Consider the following 21503-nt stretch of genomic DNA (forward strand, 5'->3'; position numbering starts at 1 on the left):
TTGCTCAAGATCATTTTGACTACGCGAGGATAAAATGACAAAGGTGGTCGTGAGTTGGAGCCATTGGGATATAGTCCCACATGCCATCCGTGATAGGGAGGGGTAACATGGTCACAAAAAAGAACTGTGGAGGTTGGGTACATTTTCCCCTTCATCTCCCTGCTGCAGATTTTAGGCCTAAATAAGTAGCATATTTGCCCATTAGGATTTATTTTCCATGTTATTTAGAATTAGGAAGTTTAGTCTTTTAGGAATTCTTATTTTAGTAGGTTTCTATCTTTTAGGTTGTTAATTGCCTATTTATATGTCTTTTTACAGCTTTATTGAAAACTTTTGATGATTATTGATATTGAATAAAGATTTTTCTCCCTCTAATTCTGGTTTTCTGCTTCTCTCTTCTGATTTCTTCTCTTCTCGCCTAAATGCTATTCTTCTGGTTATTTTCATCTCTTCTTCCCCTATTCTTCTAATTCTATCCCCTTTCGTCTATTTCTCTTCCCTTTCCTCAATTTTTCTTCACGGTGCTGCATCTCCCTCTTCCTCGTTGTATTCTTCATCATCCCTCATCATCACTAAAATCATCATAATCCACAGAAGTTTAAAATACAGAGGTGCCAATATCAAAATGGAATGAGAAATCAGCTCAAAGAAAAAAAACAATAACAAAGAAAGTGTAACGTTCAATTAACAATGACTAGAACCTTCATGCACAGCTCTGAAGGATTGTGCACAAATGAAACACTCGAGGAAGAGGAAATAAGGATAATTTGGGCTGAAACCGTGCTCCACCTGATGCATTAGTGTTAGTTGAGCTTGATTGTATTTAAAAGCATGAAAATCAGAGTAATAAACCAAGTTCACATTGTATATACAGTATGTTATACAAGTGAATGAAAGGCTATGAATTTTGTTTGACTGTATCTGTACAAGAACAAAAAATAAAGGAAATGTTTGGAACTTGCTATACATGACAGTTATTTAGCACCAACAGGCACCAACAAAGATTCAAGCCCACAATGCATGTACACAAAAATACATAGAAATTTCCTTGTTGTATAGGCTTCCATCATCTCAGTGTATTAAAAGTTTGGAAGCTTCTGAAATACTGTCTGAGTCGGTAAATGCTACATCACTGCAAACCACGACCTTTGAATCTGTGAACAGTATGTCGGCATTCTGAACAGTGAAACCGTGAATGATGGGGAGAGGGAATCCTTTTCTAAGGCGTGAATTCAGGTATGGAATGCACACATCTTTTAGGAAAACCTGCATCACCTTCTGAAAAAATTTGAAAGGGTTGAGATCAAGAAAGACAGTCAGCAGTCATTTTTCAACTTTATTAAATCCAAAGTGAATCAAATAGCTAACAGTAGCTTGTAACATAGATGCTCTTATGCATAAACAAGACCCAATAATTTCTGAGTCGCAGATATAATAAGTTTCAACACCCAGTTGGAAGTCCCAAAATTTATAATAACTCAAGTATGTCTCTCTCTCTCTCTCTCTCTCTCTCTCTCTCTCTCTCTCTCTCTCAGAGAAGCCAGGTTTAGACGTGATGCTAGCATGTTATTTTTAGATGGTTTTATGGTTTTCTGCCAAGAATACCAGATTATATAATTTCACATGGTATTAGAGATTTATAAGTTCCCTTTGTATTCCTCCAGGAGCAAGTAGTCACTGCATAAAATTTAATGGATGAAACAAAATAGCATCCTATCAGAAATGATTCAAACAGACCGGCCTTTGAGAAGGAGTTATGTTGCATTTCTTTTTAATAGCAATAACAAAAAGATTCGTTAAAGGGAAAGGAAAAATTACAAAAGGGACAGAGGTTGCATGTACGCCCATCCCACCTTTGCAATCTTCTATGTTTTGATGATTCCAAACACAAGTTGATTTATGATGTTATTCTAATGTGTTTGATGTTTAAGTGCATGTATTGGAGATTCAAGCAATCAAACATCAAAGTCAAGGACATTGGCATGGATAAAGGCTTGAACTAATGATGGAGATCATTTGGAGCCATAGGTAGGCTTGGGCTAATCAAGGAGATCTTGCAGAGCCAAAGATATGAAGAAGTGATCCATGAAGAATGCAAGACTTGAAGAGAAGCTTCAAAGTTGAAGATTAGTTTCTAAGTCTTGTTTTAGATTGTATTAATCTAATCCCACTTAGGTATCCCACATAAAGGCACTTAGGATACCCTAATATGGGCCCAAACATGCTAAAAAGCTAAGCTAAAATCAGTGGACCCAACACCCAAGTGCCAAGGTGAACCTACATGTGAAAAGCATCAATTTGACACTTGCTTAAGTTGACCACAGACCTTAGTCCTACCATAATGGGTCAAAATGATTTCCAAATATTTTTAATAGATAGATCTCATTCGTTCCATTTCCGTAGAGATGAATTTTTCGACCCCCCCCCTGAGGATTATGCGCACCCCTTTTAACGTGATTTTACATCAAAAAGCGTTAAAGTCTGCCACAATTCACTTTACAAGGGGGGTGAAAAAATCATCTCCCATGAATGAGATGAATTTTACAACCGGCGGCAAAAAAATGAAAACTGCTGGGAAGTTGACCATGAGGTCGACTTGGAGTGTTGCTGGTCCAGAAAACAGAGGGCCGGCCGACCGCACATGTATCCGTTAGGCTACTACGGCTATATTTTGGAAACTTGCAGGAAATTACCAGAATGCCATTATAACGGCTAGTTTTGTGTTCTTTGCCTATATAAGTGCTCTGCACACCCTTGGAACACTATGGAACACTCCTAAACTTAATTTGTCCTACTATAGAGTGTTGAACACCCTTTGTGCCTCATTTGGGAATAATCTGAAGGTATTAGAATAGGATTTCATTGTATATCTTTGAGAAGTGATTTGTAGTGAGCTTTAGTGTTGTATCACCCTTTGTAGAGAGTTTTTATTGTTTCATTTTCTTTGATACAATCTTGTAATTAGAGAGTGGTAGTAGAGACGCAGAGTCATCTCTCCAAGAAAAAGGCAAGTGTGGTGGAGTCATAAAGCCATCTCCACAGAGGCGAGTCAAGGAGATGCAAAGCCTTCTCCATGGCGAGAGTGGGAGACGAAAGCATGGTTTCAAATTTTGGTTTATGAATATGTTTCGGTCCTCACTGAAACCGAAATTTCGGCCGAAATCCACCGAAACCAAATTAACGGCTATTTTTTCTTGTATAGAATTTCGACTGAAATTTTGATAATTTCGGCTGAAATTTAGGGATAATATTAAATAATTATTAAAAATCGAGATTTTTGGGTGAAATCCCTTAAATTTTGGACGAAATTTCGGGATAAAGTCGAAATTTCGAGATTTCGGCCGAAATACGTGACCGTTTCGGGTATTACCAATTTTGGTCTCTACTGAAACCCAAAATTTACGATTTCGGTCAAAATTTAAAACCATGACGCAGAGCTTTCTCTGTTGTAATTGATTTGGTTCCCACCAATAAGGGAATTGGTTAGTGAAGCCATCAAGAAGGTCTTGGTGGAATGGAGTAGGTCCTTGGTTTGGACCGAACCACTATAAATCTCGGGTACTTCTCTTTACTCTTTACCCTTTCTTTATCTTTGTGTGATTGTGCATTTGTAGTTTATCTTCGCATGTGCTTTCTTGTTTAATTTACCAATTGTTTTAACTCCGCATTTTATGGCAAAAGTTTTTTTTATTCCAAATTCAACCCAACCCCCCCCCCCCCCCCCTTCTTGGGTTGCCATCATGGTCACCTATTCTTTACATTGCCATAATGCTAAAAAATCTCTTATAGACCACTTTTTTGTGAAGGAATCTGTCACATAAATAGCCTATCTAAGTAGATGATAAATTTAGAAATCATCTCCTCCATAGGCAGATACAATTACGTCAATTATTGTTTAGAAAGAGTGGCATTGCAGGACTGCAGGTTAGACTGATTGAGTAAGCCCAATATGAGTTCAATGGTGCTCAAGGAATCAACTGAACAACCAAAGTTAATGTCGGTGTTAACCGACAATAATTGCTGAGAAGCAAACAAACTGATGACTACAACATTCAATATATGTGAGATGACATGCATTTTTACGACTAGCATATCTAGATTAACTATCAATCCCAATAGCCTCCGACAACATGCATTTTTACGACTAGCATATCTAGATTGGAATTGTCAATCCCAATAGCCTCCGTCTAGCTTCCACAGGTCGATGCCTCCTTCAAAGGGCAGGGAAGTCCTCTTTATTATAAAATATCAGTTTACTCATCATCAAATCAATTAGATCCTCATATTTTTCATCCAGTGCACAGACATGCCACTCTTATGGACCATGTTTTGCACTTATAGGCATTGACTCGGCTAATTAGATGGTAAAATAGTGATATCACTAATTATGATGTCGGGTTTGCACTAGAAACCTTCTCCAAGATTGTCGTACCATCCTTGTCGCTATCCCTTCTCATTTTTTCCAAGTACCCTAAGCCCATAATCTCTCCTGATTAGGTAGTGATGCCACCTTTTTTAAAAAAAAAAAGAAGTAGTAATGCCACTTTTATACTGTGGTTTATACAGATTTTTTTTTCTCGAGTGTTCCTCTATCTCCTATCCACATCCCTTCTGCACCCTTAAACAGTGGTATTGTCTTGTTTGGGAATTGGAACCTTGTGACATAGTTCCAGCCACTTGCCCATTACTATATTGTTTGGTTGTATCTCTGTTATGCACTCTTAAACAGTAAAGAACTTTTTATAATAACCTCAATCAATGCGGCCCCTATTAAAATTTTCAAACTTGCTCCAATGAGGCTAAATTTGAAAATTTTAGTCAACCTACAAATTTTTTTATAAATTATTTATTATAATTATAATTTCAGAATTAATTAAAATATTTTGGCGAATCCACGAATCTTTCTTTTTGAAGTTTGCCAAATCCGACACTCGATACCTGTGTCTAATTCCGACACTCGTACCCGTACTGATGCAACATAGATTATAGCCGATTGCTAAGTATATTAAATACATCCTTTCATATGATGACAATGAATTTACTGAATTTCTATTATTGTATGGGCAGATTCTATGCATGCGAGATGCATTTGTTGCATACCCATGTCCTTATCAAATAGGTCAATCCATGTGAGCAGTGTTTCACTCAAGACCACAAGCTTATGTTTCTTAGCTATGTTAGAGTTAAAGTTGGATGAAAAATCAAATGAAGAAGAGCATATTTAAACATAAGTACCTCCATCATACCTCAATTAAATACATGTGAAAGTTACCAATTTTGCTCCACTTTAACTTCAAGGTGAAGTCATTTAGTCTAGCTTGACCAGCTAGGTTATTCCCTGAAATCTCCAGGAATCCTGATGCACGAGTTACCTGTGCAAAGAGCAAGCTTGCATCATTTCATATCATGAGAAGATATCAATAACGTCTAAAGGTATGAAAAACATCGGAAAAAAGGTTCCAGGCACGGTCTATCAGAAAAAGAAATAAATTGACCATTACTAAGAAAACATATTGTACTAAAACCTAGGCGGTGTACAAAGTAATCGGTTGTTCAGCATTCACTGACAACTACATATGAGTGCTAGCTTATTTCAATGTGGTCCGGCAACTAAACAGGGCATGGCTATTTGTTAAACCACGTGCACCTTTGTTTACAAAAAGGAAAAGAAAAAAATAATATGTTGCGTACATTGAAAATCTCAACAGTGTGTACTTCAAGACAATAAGAACTACCAAAATGTTCTCGTAATTATGTAAGCATTATCTTACAGGGATCAAGGACAATGTATAAGAAACATGCACTACCTTGCCTTGGCCCGATTCAATCTTTCACAAATACCAATAAAATCAAATATGAAATATATTAGAATCCATCCAAAGAAATGCACTTGATCTAGCAGTACGTTAACAAGTGTTGAAAGGAGAGTCAATATATGTCGACACGCGTGTCGGTGTTGACACATGTTGACATGATTCCATATTATTGTCAACTTGTTGAATATTGGTCAGAAATATCATAACCTTGGCATTCTTTCTTCTTATGTAGAGAGTAGAGACCTAAGCTTCCAACTTAAACAAGAAACTGGTAATTCTTCCAATGATATATAGGAACTGACAAGCTATTCCTGTTAGATGCACCAACGCAAAAGACACCCACAAACCTATTGACAAGACCCAAATCTTGTCTAGAATTTGTGCTAATCTCCAAAGACATGTACTCAACTTAGAAGCCCATAAGACGAAATCAGTAACTTCAGATGAAGGAACACTAAATAAAAAAAAGGGCGGCCCAGTGCATGACGCTCCCGTCATTGCGGGGTCTGGGGAGGGCTAGATGTACGCAGCCTTACCCCTGCTTTGCAGAGAGGCTGTTTCCGTGACTCGAACCCGTGACCACCAGGTCACAATGGAGCAACCTCACCGTTGTGCCAAGGCTCGCCCTCTATGCAGAACACTAAATAGAAGTAGAAAATTTGCCAGTCCACATGGCTGAAATAAGCATTAAACAAGGGCAATTACCTATGATTTAGCCAACATTTTGAATTTATTGTTGTCACACGTGTCGTGTCTGAAACGACATGCGTATCGACACGCGTCGACACTCCTTTCGAAAATTTTAAATACACTGCTAGATGTTTCAGACTTAATGTGGGCTTGCCGACGCATTTTTGTACGATGTTAAAAGTGACATTCTGTTTTATTATTGAATATTATGTTTACCTCTTTTATAATCACCTCTTCATTTATTATAAACTCTTCCTTTAGCTCTTCTTTAGCTAATATTTATAGTTACATCCTCTCCCCTAAACCTTTTATTATTGAATATTATGTTTACCTCTTTTATTATAAACTGTTCTTTTAGCTTTTCTTTAACTAATATTTGATGTTATATCCCTTCCTCTCCCCAACTAGTTTGGGACAAAGGCTTAGTTGAGTTGAGTTGAGTTGAGTTGAGTTGAATATATCCCTTCCTCTAAACTTAAAACTCTAAACAAACTCTTATTCCAATATTATCTTCATTGTATCCTATTGGTATTCTTTTCTCGTTGCATATTAGAGACAAAAGATAACTAGATTAAATTGATGAATGCATTGTTATTTGATTATCTCATAGTTGTTTTAGATTATAGCTGTTTGTCCTAATATTTATTAGTTTGTTAAATGAATATTGTATTTATATTGTTGCAAATAATGATAGTAATTTGTAATTTTATATGCAAGTACGTGTATTCGCATATCACCATTTCTAAATTTTTAGGAATTGTCACATCAGATACCTTGTATTTGTGTCGAAACTCGACACACAAATCCGTGTCCACAAATCATGATTATATATACTTTTTTGTTTTAGCTGTGTCCCTATTTCTAAATTCTGGGGGTTTCCCGCGTCCGGTACTCAATGCCCGCGTCGACATTGACACTCGAGTTCGCGTCCACAAATCATAGGCAATTACTCACCATTTCTTAACTATGTTTATGGCCTCCAGTGATAAGGAATAATATGTAAACAATAATTTTGTAGACCCTGTATAGATAGGAATCCAGGATAGCTTTACAAGCTGCTCAAATGCACAACAGCCGAATACAAAGAATGCAACTGACAGAGACAGTATCAGTGATACTATTCTACCATACAATGATTATGCACATGATATGAAAAGATAGAGAACCGAGCGCAGATCATTTCCATGAAAATGGCAGTAAGAAGGCAAAAAATGAAACAATCTTGCAGATAAAGAGATCAACCCCTTAATGGTTGGAACACTGGAAATTATCTGAGTGACTAAGCTTACCACTGATATGCACGCAACAGGTATTATTTCGTTGCCTTCCAAGACATCGATTGTCATGTCCGAAAAAATTGTAGCACCAATGCTATCTGATGTGATCCTCACAGTTGGAGGAGAAGATAAAGAAATATTCAGTTTCACGTCATCGTTTGGGTAGTTCTTGTACAGTTGAGGAACAATATATCTCCAGCCAGCCGTGTTTAGAAGATACTGATACTGATCTGACACTTTGTCCACAATCCAATGCATAAGTCCTGCCTGAACACGAGAGTTAACCATTAGTACATGCCTCATGACTGCCACAAAACATTTCCAGCACTCTAAAGCGCCCTCTAAAGGAGAAATTCATACAAATTTGGGCATCAGACCATAAAAATTCTAGAATATATTGTTTGTTTAATATGCAATTCAGATAATATACAATTGAAAAAGTTCAGTAAAGTGGACTGATAGGAAACCACAAGAGTAATGTTGACCGGGCATCCTAGGACCCTCAGTCACTAAAGATTCTAACGAGGCTCAAGAGCTCAAAGCTCTTAGAGGGTGTAAAGGTTTTCAGAAGAACCCTGGGGCAAGCCTGATAACTGAAAGGGATTCTAGCAATGCAATTACTTGGGCCTTGAAGATTTTTGAGGCCTTGGAAGTTGGCACATATACTAGACAAAATTTGAGATTTATCTAGTAGGTTAGAGGTATCCATTGTTCATTTATGTTTGAAGCTAATGAGTTAGTGGATTCTTTAGCTAAAGGACATCCAAGTCAGTTTATCATCCGATAGGCATCTAACATTCTTCCAGTTCTTCCATAAATTTTTATTCATAAAAAAACATTCAAAACTAGTCTCATATCAGTACTTCTAGTGCAAGTACAAAGAACATCTACAGCATGAGTCTGATTTAAATTATGACTGATACCTTACCATTCTTAGATGAAACCAAAATAATAATATTTCTGTCAAGGCTCTGTCATCGCTGCATTAAAGACAACTTCAAGCCAATACTTCATGTGAAGATATTCCTTAAACTAATACATAGGAAGTTTAACATTAAGGTTATATTTACAAATTTTTAACTAACATAATAAAAAACAATTTCTAGTTTTGCACCAAGACAAGTACGTATGGCTATTCTTCTAGTTTTGCATCAATACAAGTGTGTATGGCTATTCTTCTAGTTTTGCACCAATTCAGGTATATAAGGCTATTCTTCTTAGAGTTGCCTTAAGTGCACATCTCTCTAATAATATCATTGAGTTGCCTTAAGTGCACATCTCACTAATAGTATCATTACAGCAACTCCTACACATGCTTTCTCTAGTCTCCATCTTTTCAAAGTTGCAACGAAGTCACTTAACATTTACACTAATGCTTCCCATGCTCCTTTCTCATATGGTTTTAATTTCTGTTTTATATTGAAAATAAAATAAAACGCCGCAAAAAACTAAGTTAGTAGATGATGCAATTAGGTCATAGAAACATGTTCATGAAACAGCAGAAACCCACATTCATGATGTCACTTAGTTCACCTCAAGTATGCTGTGTTCTTCTATTATCATTTTTTCCAACAGTGAAAAAATTATTAAGCAAAAAGAGGAGAAAATACCTGACCAAGGTGGTAAAAAAAATAACATTAAAAAAATGAGAACACCCCTCAGGGGGTTAGATGATCAAAGACCTCAAACACTCCTTTGCCGACACCAATACAGGCAATGGAGTCAAATTCGCCACGGCAGAATGGTAAATGTGACATAACGAAACCTCATGCCCCTTGATAGAATCCAAGTTCTCCTCAAGCACATCTGCAAAGTTCCATGGGAACTCGATCCAGTCCTTTACCAAACAGATGACATTGAGGGAGTTTCCCTCCACAATCAGTCAATCAAGGAATAGGGGATCCACTAATTCAACATTGTGCAGGAGCACAAGAACAACTACTTGATTGGAGTCAGCCACTGCCTAATCGGAATACCGTTCTTCAAGTTTAGTACCTATTCGTTACAGGAATCAAACCTTTAATAGCAAAGCTAGCATTACGGTCTATGTTTGGGGAAGCTCTTCATATGTGAATCTTGGAGGATGATATAGTTCTTAGGGTTTCTGTCCAAGAATATCTTTCGTGTTTACTGCATCTTCTATTCCTGAAACCAGTCACAAAATGTCTCCAATTTTCTGATACTTGTAGAGGCTTATGTATTGTGTTCGACATGACAAGATACATATACTTCATGGATACTTCTATTTGTTAAAATAACTGTCAAGTCTCTTCTCATTAACTATCACTTTTATTCGCTTATTATGTTACACATTTGCAATAATAATTCAGTGTGTGACTCTTACAGATCCTATTTGAAATTTATTATTGATTCCATGATCTAATTTAATTTTAGTTAAGCTTTATGGTGTTTTATTTGTCAATGTGTCTCTTATCTCATTACATGGGACATCTATATCTGTATCCTACATTTTGGAAAGTGCCAAGTCATATCTCCATTCCAACGTATGTGTCCGTATCCGTATCTGAAACTGTGCATCATAGTATTTAACCTTACTCGCAGATACTTTTGGACTTTGAAGTCTTCTCATAGTTGAAATCTATGCATTATCCAAAACTTGCATAATCTTAGTTGATTCTCTCTTTGCACCTGTGTAATGCTTAGGCCAACATATAGATTGATCATAAATATGTTATACTGTATTTTGTATTACAGTAGCTGTAAATAACCAGAGAATCGTACATCACACATATAGTAGCAGCCGTATGTAATGCGTACAGAAAGTATTAATTGTGTACAACTGACATGTGTAAATACTTGATATTTATTAGGTGTGTACAACTGGGACATGTAAATCCTTGACACTGTACAACTAGGATACAATATTCTAGGCTGCTAGTATATCCATGATATTGTAAAACTAGGACACAATATTCTAGGTCAGCTTAAACCTTGGTTGCACAAAGAGTAAGCCCAGAAGCAGCAACAATTCTTTGATTCACATGGCCCTACATAATTATTTTACTCACAATAAAAGTTCTACAGCAAACTGTATATATCCAAAATTTAATAAGAACTCCATGTAGTCATGATAAGGATAGCAGAATGATATTTATCAAGATGAAGTAGAAATTACTTTAAAATATATGTTCGAGGCAGAATTAAAAACAGCTTCATCTAATGAAGTTCCAAGCATTTTTAATGGACCCTTGCAGAAAGTTGAAGGGTGTGAGTTTTCAAGGTAGTAAATGGGAACTCCAGCTTGATATTCTGATGTGAATAAGCCATTGATCTCAAATTCAAGAGAAGAATTATGCAGTAAAGGGTCATTCACGAAAGTGACATTCAAGGCAGCAATATCATCAACTGGGATTTGCTTTGGAAGACTTTGCAAGAAGGTATCAAGCTTTAATATCCCTTGTTTGATCTTTCCGGTTATAGCCTTTTCCACAGCAGACCTAATTTGCCCTTCAAAAGCATCCACCAGCCTAAAAAATTAAGAAAAAAATAATTAAAGTGCATACTTCAAAAGTTCATTCAAATCCCTCAACAACAATGAAACATAAGTACCACAAAACCTAAAAAAAGATGTGGAGACTAAGAAAATCAATGGTCCATTATGATTATGGCAAATAGCAGTTTCTAGCAACAGTGAAGCATATAATAAACTAGTAAAGGGACACTTAACAGATTAAAAATAAACAGATTATACCAGCAAGATGCAGGAAAAGGAGATGGTCACTTAATAGGAGGGAAGAAATATCCACATGTAAGTTTTTATGCAAAGGAGATGGTCACTTAATAGGAGGGAAGAAATATCCACATGTAAGTTTTTATGCGAAATCCAACTAGGAAATACATCAAAATACTGTGGTCACATTGCAGACGGAGAAAGGCATTCAGCAACCAGTTTCAGAACAAGGCTAGAGTGAAATGAAATAGAACGGTTCAAATTCCTTAGCATATTGGTAATACTATATATATATATATATATATATATATATATATATATATAAACCCGTGACGAATCCAATTGCCAATCATTGGGAGATAGAGAGAGAGAAGATTAGGGGAGGGAAGAGAGGGTGATTGAGATTAGAGAGGAAGTTTTGACTAAAGTGCTTCCCATTAAAGAATATTGTTAGCAGCAAGGGATTATACAGAGGGCCAAGAAACAAAAGAAACAGATAAGAAGATGTGGTAAGAAGAAGCGACATGAGTTGTAGCTTGTGTGAGTTTCTGAACTTTCAGAGGAAGTTCTGACTAAAGTGCTTCCCATTAAAGAATATTGTTAGCAGCAAGGGAAATAGGGATGAAAGAAAGGTTACACAGTGGGATAAGGAAAGACAACCTTTTTGGAACTGGCAGAGGAAGGTTTTGACTAAGGGAGTGGAAGCGGAATCCAGGGATCACACTTCATCATTTCAAATTTTCAATCTCAAGGCAGTAGTGTGGTAGAAGGAACCCTCAAGAATACCTGAGAGATGTGAAGCAAGGGTTTCAATAATTACTGGGAGGCATAGCGTACAAATCCAAATCAGATGGATTTGACTTCACTTTGGTTGTCAAAATAGAGTGCTTCACAATCTCTTGGAAGCATATGTATCTCTTAGAGTAGGTGTCTCTGTTGAAGTATAAAATGATAAAATAACAACTACTCCAACAGCTTAAGCTTTTGGAGTAATTGGCAGTTTCACATAGTACCAGAGCCAGGTTCTGGGTTCAAAACTCACAACTCCTTAACATTAAAAAACCATATGTAATGGCCAACCCAAAAGAGGGGTCACATGTGCCACATGTAGGCCAACCCTAAAAAGAGGGGCCACACATGAGGGGGAGTGTTGAAGTATAAAATGATTAAATAACAACTACACCAACAGCTTAAGCTTTTGGAGTAATTGGTAGTTTCACACTCAACCAAATCATCTCTACAGCAGTAGAGCCCAAGGCTATGTATTCTACCTTCACACAAGATCTTGCAATGCATTGTATCTTACCGCTCCGTGAAACCAGACAGCTATGCAACGTCACACAGAACCAAGTAACAGATGTTTTGCTATCAGGACTTCTATCCGGTAACAATTTGAGAATCCAGGCAACTTCTTTCTTTTGACCCAGTCCAAATTAAGGTACCTCATGATCCTCTTAGCAGCTTGAAAGTGTTCTTGCCTTGGATCACACATAAGCTAGCTTGTAGCTTGGAAGTGTTCTTCGCTTGTATCACGCATAAACTGGCACACTTGATTCACTGCATATGTGATGTCTGGTCATGTAAAATTCAAACATTAAAGTTCACCAACCATATTTTTGTACATTTGTGGATCCACCCCTTTTTCTCTATCTTGTTTGTTAGCCTTCTTATTATAAACTTCCAGTAATGAGAATACTGTGAATATAAATCCAGTAGTTTTCAATGGGAATAACGTAAGGAACTCTGGGCAATTTTTGGATGAGGACAAGTGTCTTGATACAAATACAAATAAATTCATTCAATTCAAATTGTTTCTTTGGCCCAATTATCGATTTGAAGATTCTATTCAAAACTCTAAGTTGAAGTGTCAGAATTTCGTTTCCAGGAATTTTAATCAATCCATTTCCATTTGTATACGTCGCAAATTCAGATTTGAGTAGAAAAATCTGTTTATCCCTTCGTTCATACGTATATGGAGTTGGATCAAATTTCATGTGATTCAGTAAACAGAATATAAATTCCATCATGTGCGGCAATAGTTCATGTTGAAGTATAAAAGATAAATAATGCCTTTCTCCACAAGCTTAAGCGTTTGGAGAAGTTGGTAAGTTAACATGGTATCAGAGCCAAAGGTCTCGAGTTCAAACCTCCCGGATGGCAAAAATACACATGCGATGGTCGGCCCAAAGTGGAACCACATGTGCCACGTGTTTGCCAAGTGGGCCACACGTGCGGGGGAGTGTTGAAGTATAAAAGATAAATAACGCCTTTCTCCACAAGCTTAAGCTTTTGGAGAAGTTGGTAAGTTAACAGTTCAACATATGAACCTGCCTAGGGGGATCCATAGCATAACTTTTTTTTGCGACAAAGAAATAATACATGTTCGTGGGATGGGTTGCCCCACTCCCCCACCAGCACCACCCACTCCAACACACACACAAACAATTTCTCCTCTCCTTTCCCTCTTCTCTTTTCTTAATCCCTCTTCTTCCTCCTTCCCTTCTCTCAATCCACTTTCTCTAATTGGCGTGAATCTGGTAGTAATTCATAACCCCTTTATGGGGCAGATTGTAACAAAGCAAAATGTAAATTCATGTGATTGCAAGTATCAATCAGCATTTAAGACAGGAAAAATAAAATAAAACAATGGTCCTGAAATAATCTTAATCTTTGAGACGGTGCATACTAGCTTCAAAACTTCACAAATCTGGTTAAGATAGAATTCATTACCCCTGATAGAACCAAGATGCTCCACCATCTAAGGTTATGAAAATGTCTTTTAAATAACAACCACATTCCATGAGGTTCAGCTTCAAAGTTCCTTCTTGGACATTCATTCCAATAGTAAGCCCAACTTCCATACCTTCAACCTTACCAAGAAGCAGCAGTCATCAAATTTCCCTTTGAGATCTGAGCATAATATAATCTAGGAAAAAGGAATCGCGAAAAGCATTAAAAGAAATAGAAAATAGTGTGGCATGATTGTTAACCAAAAAAGGATAAAGAAATCAACTTTATTATAGAAGTAATCTCACACGCATTTTGGAGAGCTAGTTCAAAATTCAACTTGTTTGATACTTTCACTTAGTGAACATGAATGAGAAAATCATACATTAAAGACATTGAGATCAAATTTTCTTCTTGCAAGAAGAGGTTTTATTAAAATACTATGGTGAGGACTAATACTTTGTGCTCTAAAGGCTGTTAAATAGATTTGCTAAAGAAATAACAGCTCTAATAATTCATCAAGAGATTCCCTAACTAAAAAAATTATAAAAATTTAATTTAAATCTTTGCCCTGATGCTTCTTTTGAGTCCTTAGAGTAGGATTGTAGAATCCCTATATTAGATCCCTAATGTGAAGAATATCTTGATCATTAGGTGTGGATTTTGTGAGTTTGAGGGAGTCTTGTACTTGAGAAGGACTTGAACATTAAAAATTGCAAGTAATTTGTCTTCCTATATCAGTGTTTTCTAAATGTTTCATGCACATTCATAATAACTACATTTTATAATTATGTTTAATTGTTGAAAAATCATGGATCAAGAGTTGGCATGTTGTTGTTATGCATGGTTGTTGCATTATGAAGTTTCCATGGAATTGTTTAGGCCCGATTCGATCGTGCGAATGTGAATTGCTCACTTACACCCTTAGTCTAACTATGTTATGGTATCCCTTTTACCTTTGCTAGTAGGGGATGTGAAACCGGTACGTGGTCACGATAGATCGGTCCACTACCTCATCCGGTAGGTGAAGTGAAACTGAAACAGACCTCGTCCAGTAGGTGATGTGAAACTGGATACCTTTGCAAGTAGGGGCTGTGAAACTGGCCGTGACCTCGTTGGACCGATGGCCTACCTCTTCTAGTAGGTGATGTGAAACTATAAATAAATCGTCCGTCACCAGGGATCTAACAGTGACCATAGTTTTGAGTCTTTTGACTGATGGACTTAAATGGTTGTTTACATGATGTATCATGGGATTTTGATAATGCTGTTGCCAAAACACTCTTTTCATGATGCATGCTTATAAAGATGACCTTTGATTTCAAAATGCTTACATTTATGTTGTAGCATGCTTGATCCATCTGCTATAGGAAACCTGTTGCTCGCTGAATGTTTTTTTTTTGGTGATAATTACTCGCTAGGTGTTAGCTCGCCCTATTATTATCATGTTGGTTTTTACATTCCGAGGAGTAGGCAAGTGAAGAATTGGTCAATAGGATGGCTTTGAGTCGTTATTTTCTTTTTATGGTCATGAATAGAGAAAACTATATACCTTTAGTTATTTATCTTTTATACTGTTAGTGGTAACTTTTGGCGATTCATTTCTTCATACACTCATTTATGATTTAAATGATGAAAGAGTTCAGTAGCTCTGCATACAAGTGTACAAGTGATTGATTAATTGAATAGCCTTACGTGCCCATGAGGTAGATCCACAGCTACAAGGCGCTGTCACGTATCGGGCTGGGGCTCGGTTCGGGGCATGACAAACACCAACCAAAAATTATGGAAGAGGAAAGCCAACACCAACCAAATTAAGTTATCACAAGCTTAAATCGAAAAGTGTGTATTGATTCATTCACTCCTTGACTGGAGAATATCATCCCAAACTTAACAGTTCACATCACCCCCACTAAGGCTTTCTACAAATAGAAATATCCCTAGGTTTATACAGTGTAGCCCAATCAACAACAAGTAGCTACTGTACTTCTGCATATGTTCACGCAGAAATAATAACGATTTCATTCGCAATTTCAGAACTCCAACTAGATTAAACCAAAACAAACCAAAAATGAGGCCCTATTGAATTGCAAGAAAATCATTTCTTACAAAAAAAAAATTTTATTGGGAAAAGTTTTTGTTTCCCACAATTTAAAGGGAATGTTTTCATAAATTTAAGTTCCCTGTAAATAAAAACTGAATAGGGTTTGTTCAATTTATCTTTTTCCATACATATAAAAAAAAGTAAGAAAATCAGCAACAGCAAAACATATCAAAAGAAAAAAAAAATGGTATACCTGAACAGATGCTCGGCCTTTATCAGAGATATCAATAGGAATAAGCCAAGTACTGTAAGAATAATTCCAGGCCATGCTCAAATTGGCGGTGGCGCCCGAAGCCACAATCGCAACACCCGAATCGCCGGGCTGAATAGATGATGAAGAAACCTCAATTTGATAAATTGTGATATTTGAGAGTACCACATGAACTCCTCCAACAAAAGGGATTTTCACAGATTTCTGAATTTTGGGCAAGTGAAGTGGGGTGAGTGAGGAAAGCGCCTGTTTTATCAATAAATCCTTGACAAAAACAAGACCCTTTTCGGAGATAACTACAGAGATGAAACCTTGTTCATTGGATTGCATGTGGGTGTGTGAAGGAATGACAGATATGGATAGGATTAGGAAGATAAGAGCCGCTGTCATGGTGTTAGGGAAGAAACCCAGATGGGGAAAGCCTCTGATGAGAAAGGAGAGAGATGAAATAGGCATTTTAGAGGCTACCCACCATCAAGTTTTGGTGATTTGATGGAGGAAGGACAAAGGCGATTATTTTGATTATTATTCAAATCTTACCTCGCTTGACTTGTTATCTCTTCCTCTAGGCCTAGAATTACTGAATCCAGTCGCATCAGGTAGAACATCTAGGACTCATTAAGCACTTTCGTCCAGGGGTGCAACTCGGGCCGGGTTGGATCGGCTTCAGGGCTTCAGGGCTTCAGGGCTTCCTAACCCGAACCGAGATAGCATTTCCTCAACCCTAACCCAACCCAACACAGTAGGGCTGGCAACGGGCGTGGGGCGGGGCCAGATGTTGCATTCCCTGTCCCCGTCCCTGCCGGAAGGACCATTCCCCGTCCCCGCCCCGCGGGGAATACCTAATCCCCATCCCCGCCTCACACAAAAAACCTCACCTCAAAAAAGCTTTTTAACACCCAAAAAAATAAAAAATACAACCCGTATTTGTACACTTATCAAAATATGGTAGTGCCAATATCACTAGCATAAAAAAAAATTACTGTTAACTTAAAAAACACTAAAACAATACTAAAATAAGCGGATATTGATAATGGCTTGCATAGTAAAACGGGGCGGGTGCATCTCCATCCCCGCCCCGTCCCATCGCCGCCCAGTTCGGGGGCGGGGTGGATCTCTGTTTCACGAGTGAAATTGCCAGCCCTACAACACAACCTGAGGCCTCAGGTTGAGGATGGTCAACCCTAACCCAACCCGCCTCTAAATCTCTCAACCCTAACCCAACCCATCTAACCTGAAATCGGGCTGGGTTGCTGAGTTGGGTTCGGGTTCACCTATGGCCAAACAAAAAAATGCAACAACTCAAAGAAAATAGATATAAAATTAGAGGGAGGTAGGGTTCGAGTTGGGTCGGGTTGCCAAGGCCTCATCCCTAACCCAACGTGAAATTAAATCGGGTTAGCTTTTCCCAACCCTAACCACCCGCAGAAGTGCCAACCCAACCCTCGCCAAAATCGGGTTGAACCCGTCCGGCTTGGGTTGGGTTGAGCCCAACCCAAGTTGTACCCCTACTTCCATCTATTGGCATTGGATCTAGTTGTACAGTGTGTGGACATGTTGTCAATGCATCAAGATCATAGTTGGCAAAACATGATTGGGCGAAAAAAAACGGGAGAGGAAAAATTCAAGTTTAATACGGCATTAGTTAGAAAACGTAGCAAAAGTTGTAAAAAACCTAGAACCAATTCATAGTGCCAGGTATGCATGATGACCCTTGATGTATTTCATGCTGTTAAAAACCTAGAACCGATTTAGGATTTTACAAGGGAAATGTTATCAGCACTACCATATTTTGATAGACCGCACTCCTCACTTTATTAAAAGTAAGGTATGGCCCGCACTGTAGGATGATTCAAACTGTCTATTATATGGGCCACATCCTAAATAGGTTGTGCCCCAAAAATCATTTCCATAGGTTGATCCTAACCCTCCGATCTATAGAGGGTAATGATCAACCCTCTATGAGTTAACTCGGACAAAAAGATTGGGTTACCCCAGTATTCTTTTTATTCCAGAACCAAATGGAGGATAATAGTAATAGGTTATCCAAGAATGAGTTTTGTTTTGGAATAGGAATTAATTCCAAAAGTAAGTATTGAACAAGAATATCTCTTAAGGTTAAAAGCCAACTAAAGGTTAAAAGCCATCAAAGGTAATTGATACCACATCAGAAAATCGTTGTGCATTTGCTCCTGCTCCTTATGTATAGCGCCTGCATTTATACATGGCGCCTGCATTATGAAGAAAGTGGACAACGTAATTGATCAAATGATAACTAACTAGCTCATTTGTGGATATCATTGATGTTGCACTTAGGTGTGGTGTAACCTACAATGATATGAAAGAGTTGCCACCAAGGCTTGCGTTCGAACAAGAATGCATGTAAAACTAAAGCTATGATTTACTATGTGTCGAGGAACTAGGGTGAACTAAACAGTAGTATAAACTTCTTATCCCTTTGAACTATATGCTGGAAGAAAATCAGATCTAAGAAACTTAAGGAAATGGGATTGTACATCCCATGTAATGATACCGGCAGAACTAAAGAACAAATTAGATATTCGGACACGGAAATGTAAGTTCATAGGATACCCTGAGCGATCTAAGGGTTATCTATTCTTTCATAAAGAAAGAGGGTTGATAGAAAGTCGGGATGCAAGATTTCTAGAGGATCTAGAAATGGAACAACCTCAAGCAGAGAGCGAACAACCTCTGGTAATAGTGGGAGATGATCGCGACAGAAGATCCCAATACACTTGGTATGCATCCAGACTTGGTAATTCCTGACCAAGATCCCATTTTGTCCGGCAACAGAGGCCTCGAACACCGCCGTCCTATTTAGACAATTATTATCCTAATATGTGTATGGAATGCACCTTTTCATCACTTGGGACACCCAACTGCAGTGTATGTGGCAATCAAGTCACTTCATTCCTTCAAATGTGAAGTAAATCAGTACCTTTTCAGTCATGTGGCTGGGTGTCCCAAGTGATAAAAAGGGGCGCATTTATCATTTCCCTAAGCTTATTATTAGTTCCAGCCATGGTTTAAAATTTCGACCGAAATCCGAAATTTCGGATACCGGTGGGGACCAAAATTGGAATTTTCCAAAATTCCATTTTTCGCCCTTTATTTCGGATTTCGGTCCGAAATTTCGGTCTAATGACATTATTTATTAAAAACAAAAAGTGTTACAAAATTTCGGCCGAAATTTCAAAATTTGGGTCCGGAATTTGGAACCAAATTACCAAATTTCAGTTTTTGGTGGGGTCCGAAACGGTTACCGAAACCGAAATTTTAAACCTTGGTTCCAGCAATGGATTTGTACTTCAACCAAATGAAAATTATACAATTAGGCTCCGTTCCTTTCGACGTAAAAATGGATGTGAAATACGTCCATTTTTACGTTGAAAGGAGCGGACCCTTACTTGCAACCATGGTTTTAAATTTCGACCGAAATTTTGGATTTCGGTGAGGACCGAAACCGAAACGTACCGAAACCGAAATTCTCGAAATTTTGGGAATTTCGTCGAAATTTGTGTTAAAATAATTTTTTTTTTTTCCGTTACAGAATTTCAAACGAAATTTGGTAAATTTAGAGAATTTCACCCTAAAAAATAACCGTTTCGAGATCGAATACCAAATTTCGCCCGAAATTTTGGGATTTTGGCTAAAATTTCGGTTTCGGATAAGTCTGAAATTTTAGCTGAAACCGAAATTTAAAACCATGCTTGCAACGACAATTTTTCAACTAAAGATGGAATTGTGAAAACTTCTCTATCGCCAGCTCAATATATGCATCCATAACCTAAAGCATTTATACCTCCAAGTTTTGTTGAGGATTAGAAAGCCAATGACTCCCAAATCCTAAAGCATATGGCATTGCCATGAATGAGTAGAAAAACAGGATTATCAAGAACCCAAGAATTTTTCACCTCATATCTAGGAGGTTTTGAAGAGATGTGCATGGAGCAATTTCTTTTTAAGTGGTGGCCCACATTGAGCTGGATTTCTATTTCGGAATCTGTTTCGTTGTAGATGGAAAGAAAAACAATTACTTAATTCTGTGTGGCTTTCAGTGAAAATTCAAAACCATGATTACATGCTAGTTTGACTAATTTCAATGGGGGCTCTGTGAAGTAATCCTTTGTTTCACACCAAGAGATAATTGGATCGCACAGGAAACATAGTTATGTAGCTCTTGGTGGATTCCCAACAAATGATGGCAACGTGGGAAAGGCATGTTTGATAAAAACTGATGGTTTAAAGGATAGGCTCCAATGGAAATAGTTTCCTTAGGCCTTGTTCGCTTAAGATTATGACAACCTATTATGAGTGCTAAACTAATTAATGGAGATTTTGAGTGCAATAATCAGTTGGTCACTCAATCGGTTGTCATAATCTTAAACGAACAGGGGGTGTAGATCAAAATCATTTAAACGATTGTCAGCCTCCGTTGTGGTTCTTCCCAAAGCACAAAGATGTTTGAGGAACATCTTTCCGCTTAGAATGTTGGACATATTTCACATGTTCAAAGGCATGAAACTTGAATCAAACACAACAGAAAAGTAGAACACTGATTGTAGACTCGTAAGACTTGGAGTCATAATTACACTGCTCTGAAGAACTGGATTTAGAAATAGAGAGCAAACCTTTCTTGCAGGACTTGAGTTGTCATAATGAATAGGAGATGAACATAAAGAAGTGATTTTCATTATAGTAGCAACTGAAGTTTATTTTCGAAACACCTCTTGTTTTCCCCAAAACATGCACATGCATGTGCGTAAGTAGACCAGCCATTCATGACATTACCAACTGACCTGAGAAAGTTTCTCATCCAACTTGAAAGACAAAACAGATCTATGAAAGTAAGTATAAACACAATTACATTCAACAACCAACCTCATGTCAATCCATCACAAGTAAATTGTGCTTTCCTCTGCTGATCATGTAAAGAATGAGGAGAGCAACACATAGTAACATGCTC

General features: G+C 37.6%; 2 protein-coding genes across 3 annotated transcripts in view; one reads left to right on the forward strand and one right to left on the reverse strand.

Annotated features, from left to right (window-relative positions):
- LOC143846560 (uncharacterized) overlaps window positions 1-1516 on the forward strand; it is an 87649-nt gene extending 86133 nt beyond the window's left edge. Inside the window, exon 4 of the mRNA XM_077355022.1 lies at window positions 1487-1516. The gene's annotated coding sequence lies outside the window, so the exon portion shown is untranslated. The remainder of the gene's footprint in view (window positions 1-1486) is intronic.
- On the reverse strand, window positions 839-17190 carry LOC143846558 (lipid-binding serum glycoprotein family protein). Of its 2 annotated transcripts, none has more exons than XM_077355020.1 (6): window positions 16499-17190; window positions 14205-14344; window positions 10920-11271; window positions 7796-8050; window positions 5247-5372; window positions 839-1275 (listed from the first exon to the last, which is right to left on the reverse strand). In XM_077355020.1, the coding sequence occupies exons 1-6, from the start codon at window positions 16970-16972 to the stop codon at window positions 1072-1074; spliced, it is 1551 nt and encodes a 516-aa protein (XP_077211135.1). In that variant the 5' UTR covers window positions 16973-17190; the 3' UTR covers window positions 839-1071. The 2 variants fall into 2 exon arrangements, with proteins under 2 accessions (XP_077211135.1, XP_077211134.1); XM_077355019.1 differs by having other exon boundaries at window positions 839-1278; window positions 16499-17185.
- Window positions 17191-21503: the final 4313 nt, after the last annotated feature.

Source organism: Tasmannia lanceolata, unplaced genomic scaffold (genome assembly GCF_043159265.1).
Source record: "Tasmannia lanceolata isolate RefF3 unplaced genomic scaffold, GAP_Taslan_0.1 ptg000015l, whole genome shotgun sequence".
NCBI classification, from domain to species: Eukaryota; Viridiplantae; Streptophyta; class Magnoliopsida; order Canellales; family Winteraceae; genus Tasmannia; species Tasmannia lanceolata.